The sequence below is a fragment of the Austrofundulus limnaeus genome, unplaced genomic scaffold, assembly GCF_001266775.1.
Source record: "Austrofundulus limnaeus strain Quisiro unplaced genomic scaffold, Austrofundulus_limnaeus-1.0 Scaffold33, whole genome shotgun sequence".
Lineage (NCBI taxonomy): Eukaryota > Metazoa > Chordata > Actinopteri > Cyprinodontiformes > Rivulidae > Austrofundulus > Austrofundulus limnaeus.
In genome coordinates, this window is record NW_013952435.1 from 445897 (window position 1) to 451079 (window position 5183).

A 5183-nucleotide genomic window follows, 5' to 3' on the forward strand; every position below is an offset into this window, starting at 1 on the left:
GCAAAACATAATTTAGCCGAAGCTAACTGGTTCACTATTGGTTTTGAATGTTTGTGGAAAAAGCTAATATGCCAAACAAAAGAGGAGTTCGGCTAGCTTTTAGCAAATTTAAAAATATAATTTAGTGGAAGCTAATGGGTCCGCTAACAGTTTGTTAAAAGGCTAATGTGCTTAACAAAAAGGTAGTTCTGCTATTAGTAATTAGTGGCTTTAAAGCTTGCAAAACATAATTTAGTTGAAGCTAACTGGTCCACTATTGGTTTGCAATATTTGGGGAAAAGCTAAAATGCTAAACAAAAAAGTAGTTTTGCTATTAGCAGTTAGTGGATTGAGAGTTAGAGAAGCTAACTTTTTGTTTAGCTGTTCCCACCACTGTCAGAAAAAATTTTTTTGGATGTACATTTCTCAAGATGGCCGCCACAGCTTGTTGTACACATAAATGCCTAWATCTTAAGCTAATTTTATAGATATCGAGTTAAAGTCATCTTCATGACATACAGTACTTCCAGTGCTAATAGATTGACCATCATCGGATAGTTTTAGTTTAATGAWAWGCATTCCTTCAAGGAATTCCAAGCCTTTCAWTTTGCTGAGATATTTCAGAAATGCAGCTGAGGAGTAAAACTGGCCTCAGCCCAGTTTTGTGAAAACAGAGAAAACACACGAAACACGTTGAAAWCCAAGATTTTCTCCTTGACCTTATGGTACAAGCAGGAATTTTGCCGTTGGTGTTTATTTTTTCTAGTTCTGGAAGGAGTGACTGAAGATAATGTTGAGTACCAGGCTTCGTCCTCCCTTAGATAAATCTGAACGTCTGAAAGTGGGGGGAAGGTGGAGTCGAGGGAGAGGGCCTCTGACATCTGGATTCTGCTGTGTTTCTTTTGGACGCAGACCTCGCTTCCCACTACTTCCTGTGTATTAATGAATGTTCCATATTTATCACGTTTTTGTGTTTTTTGTTTACTTTTTTTAGTGTGGTAGTACGTAAGAGTCATCCTCAGCACACAGATTAAATATCTATTAATACTTCATTATTTCTTATCATAAGATTTTAGTTTAAAACAAGCGTGTGGCTTTAATAATGATGTTTTTTTTTTCAACAGGGCAAAATTACTGTTCTGTAAACAACGGAGGATGCACTCATCTCTGTTTACCAACACCAAGCAGCCGCTCCTGCAAGTGTCCCGACAACGCCGCGGCCGTCGGCTGCATCGAGAGCGGCTACTGAAGGGAAGATGCAAAATCTGGAGCTGCTCAGCGTTTCTAAGTTCTAACCTCTGAAAAAACTGAATGAAGTTAATGGTGCCTTTTTACCACTCAGTGTTATTCTTTATGTACAATGTTATATATTTTTAATACTGACGATATAAAATACACAAATCACAGCAACCCATGAGCGCAACGAATATGTTTATTTTTTTCATCCTGAGTGCACATAAACTGAGAATAAAGCTCAAGGGATACATAATTTAATGTGAAATTTGTTATTTCAGTTGTGTTACATACACTGTGATGTGTTTGAGTTACAGCTTCTTTTGTGTTAAAGAGAAGGGTGAAAACATCTGTGGTGCTGGAAAAATTACTGTACATTAGTACTGACCAGCACAATAAATAAATGTTTTTTTCTACCAGGCTGGTTTCTTTCATTTATTTTTTCATTGTGACACTGCCATCATGTGTTCAGAGGTTTAACTACAGATGTGTTGCTTTTTAAAGAAAGCAGAATATTTTAATTATGAGACACTAAAATTATGACCATCAAAATTTTGAGTAAGCAACCTATTGTTATGACTCAGCAGAATTAGCATCTCATAATTAGAAAATACCATTAAAATTATGATTTAGCAGCTCATTTATAAGACACTAATTTTTAAATTTAGTATCTCCATATTTTGCCTTTGTATCTTGTAATAATATGGTACTAAGTTATAGTAAGTATCCTTTATTTATGACTTGGCAGACTTAGAATCTCTAAATATGAGATGTTAGGTCACATTTTGACGTTAGGTTACAAATATGGGACAGTTAGTCCTAATTTTGAGATAATATCTTTTAATTATGTTTTATATGCATCTAGTTARTTCAAAGTGGTTGAAATGGGATTCCGTAGTTTTCTCATTTCCAGAGACGTTTAAGATCAATAATGCTTATTTACRGTGATCCCCTGAACGCACCAGTACGCTCGATCGAAATTCCATTGATCTGATTGGAGGCACGTCYAAAGTGTTGTCCAATGGGAGGAGAGATGAATACGAACGTCACTATGGAAGATATGAAGTAATCGTACCCTCAGTGTTGTCTATGAGGCAAAATAAGCGAACAAACTGGAGGTTTTTTTTTTTTTGTGTATATGTTGATTACATTTCAACACGTTAAATCGCGGAATGTGTGTATATGTACTTTATAGCGTGGTTATTCGAATATTTATTTTTTAAATAAGACCCATCAGTTTAATTTTTTGACTATTTTTATGCTTACAGCAAACAGAAATGTAATGTGTCTACGTTTTTAATGTTTTAATATGGATATCAATGAATGAGCTTTCGTTGTTAGCGGGAAACGAAAGAGGGCGGTGTTGCCTTGCAGTCGGAACTGCGGGTTTAAAATCTCATATTGATTGGATCAGTGCTGCTGGACGTTAGTRGTTAGCATTTAGCTAGCATTAGTTCACCGAAAACCGAGGTAAGACGAACGAGTTTTGTTTTTCACTTGAATATATTGAAAATAAAACATGTCGTAACTTCATTCTGGCCACATAGTTGCTTTTTGCAGACGCCAAATAAAYGTGTTTTACTGTGACAGTTTACACAGTTGTCAACAGTGGTCATGCGATGCAGCGAAAACAGCTAACATTGTCATGACTGACAGAGTTATAATCCGGAAGTTTATAGTTTTGCAATTGGCGTTTGTTTTGTAAGGAACTGAGCGAAGCTTTCATTTAGTTGAATTGTTATTTATTACGATGCTGTGTTTGAAATTGACCAACATTGACTGAGCTGCTCAGTGAAGTTAAACACAACAATTAAGRGCAGAGTTTTCAAAATAAAACTTATGCTTTATTATTTATTTATTTATTTAGCATTTCATATATTGATTAGAAATCAAMGTGCATCATATTTATGACTCATAAGTTTAAACTTGCATTTAATTAATGAAATACTGACATATCTATTTGTAGATGGTGATGAGATGTTTATTTCTACTTTCTTGCTATTTTATCATTAAAATAAGGTGCAATCAGTAATCATAAAACATTATTGTTTATACATTTTATATTTTCTGGAAAACACTGTTGAAACAAAATAAATATGTACTGGCTATACATGCAGGTTATTTTATTTATGTCATGTTTTAGGTTGGTTAGAAAATTAACAAATATAATTTATCAGAAAATTTATTTACTTAATAATTATCGCATTAAGTTATATAGGTTTGCTTTTTGTCAAGAACATGTATGAATGGGCCCTAAAGGCTATTAATGTTAGGATTTATCAACAAAGAAGTATTAAATCATCGCGTTGTGCTTTTATTTTGAAGGACAAACTTCGCACCGGAAATTAACTTTATACAACTGCGCAGAAACTTGACGCAGGTCCTGTCACGTTATCTCTCGGTTAGCTACCTCTCTGTTTGGCTTGAGTCGGGTTTGTTTTGGTTCTGGTGTCGGTGCGGCTATCTCGTCAGAGCAAAGAAGTTCCGGGTTCTTGTTCGATTGGAGCGGCTCGGACCTGACTCTTCTTAATTTACCCGGCCGTGGGGTGACAGGAGAGCACGACGGGGTTTTGTTTTGGCTAACCCTCGGCACCTCTCTGTCGTGTTTCCTCTGCAGGATTGAAAAGCGGCAAAGCGGCGCAGTGAATCATGAATCTGCAATGACAGACCCAGGAGAACGTTGTTCGGGCTGTCCGGTCCACTTCAAGCCACCTGGGGGGTAGAGGAGGAAAAACTACAGACGCGTTTCTGCATTTCCTGACGTGGAGGAGTGGACGACGCGATGGCCCGTTCACAGCAGACTGATGTGTCGTTTGCGTGGGAAAAGTACATGGACTGTMGACTTCAGGGAGCAGATCTGCAGGTGAGCTGCTGCTGAGAGGAAGACTCATCACCTGATGAAGAGTAACGCATCAAAACACACCTTTGGGTCATTTCACATCTACTTTATTTACTTTTTACCAAAGTAGTTTACTGGTCTTAGCTTTTACTAACTGTTTTACTATGTAGCTACCAATTAGTAAATTTTAGCTTTTAGCTGTTGATGTGATAAACCTTTTGGTCATTATTTTAGCTCCCCCCCAAAACAAACAAACAAACAAACAAACAAAAACTACAACAACAAGTACTTAGTGTTTTGCCAGTCATTTAAGCTGTTATTTTACAAAATTTAGCTGTTGTGTATTGTTTTGCTTGTTTTTAGGTCTTGATTTTTCCAATTTTAGCTTTTAGCTTTTGATTTGATTTAGCATATGCTTTGCTTGTTTTAGGTACTAACTAGCCAATCTTAGCTTTAGCTGTTGATTTGATTTGGCATATGTTTTTTGTTATTATTTTAAGTACTAAATAGCCTATATTAGCTTTTAGCTATTGATGTCATTTAGCATATGTTTTGCTTATTTTAAGTACTAGTTAGCCAATTTTAGCTTTTATCTTTTGATTTCTTTTAGCATGTGCTTAGATTTTTTTAGGTACAAGTTAGCCAATTTTAGCTTTTAGCTATTTTTAGGTACTAGTTAGCCAATTTTAGCTTTTAGCTACTGATTTATTTAGCATTTGTTTTGCTTATTTTAGATACTAGTTAGCCAAATTTAGCTTTTAGCTATTGATTGATTTAGCATTTGTTTTGCTTATTTTAAGTACTAGTTAGCCAATTTTAGCTTTTCGCTACTGATTTGTTTAGCATTTGTTTTGCTTATTTTAGGTACTAGTTAGCCAAATTTAGCTTTTAGCTATTGATTTATTCAGCATGTGTTTTGCTTATTTTAGGTACTAGTTAGCCAAATTTAGCTTTTAGCTATTGATTTATTCAGCATGTGTTTTGCTTATTTTAGGTACTAGTTAGCCAAATTTAGCTTTTAGCTATTGATTTCATTTAGCATATGTTTTGCATATTTTAGGTACTAGTTAGCCAATTTTAGCTTTTAGCTATTGATTTCTTTTTGCATATGTTTTGCTTATTTTAGGTACTA

The 5183-nt window shown here is 35.1% G+C and overlaps 2 protein-coding genes across 9 annotated transcripts in view; both read left to right on the forward strand.

Annotated features, from left to right (window-relative positions):
- The window catches only part of nid1a (nidogen 1a), a 17923-nt gene extending 16290 nt beyond the window's left edge, over nt 1-1633 (forward strand). Inside the window, exon 20 of the mRNA XM_014005911.1 lies at nt 1104-1633. Coding sequence (XP_013861365.1) covers nt 1104-1228 — 125 coding nt within the window. The 3' untranslated portion in view covers nt 1229-1633. The remainder of the gene's footprint in view (nt 1-1103) is intronic.
- A 728-nt stretch (nt 1634-2361) lies between these two features.
- The window catches only part of lyst (lysosomal trafficking regulator), a 73125-nt gene continuing 70303 nt past the window's right edge, over nt 2362-5183 (forward strand). For 7 of the 8 annotated variants that reach the window (XM_014005913.1, XM_014005919.1, XM_014005918.1 and 4 more), the window contains exon 1: nt 3633-4075. In XM_014005913.1, coding sequence (XP_013861367.1) covers nt 3995-4075 — 81 coding nt within the window. In that variant the 5' untranslated portion in view covers nt 3633-3994. Of the gene's footprint in view, nt 2683-3632; nt 4076-5183 lie in introns of those variants that run through there. The other variant, XM_014005914.1, reaches the window with a different exon arrangement.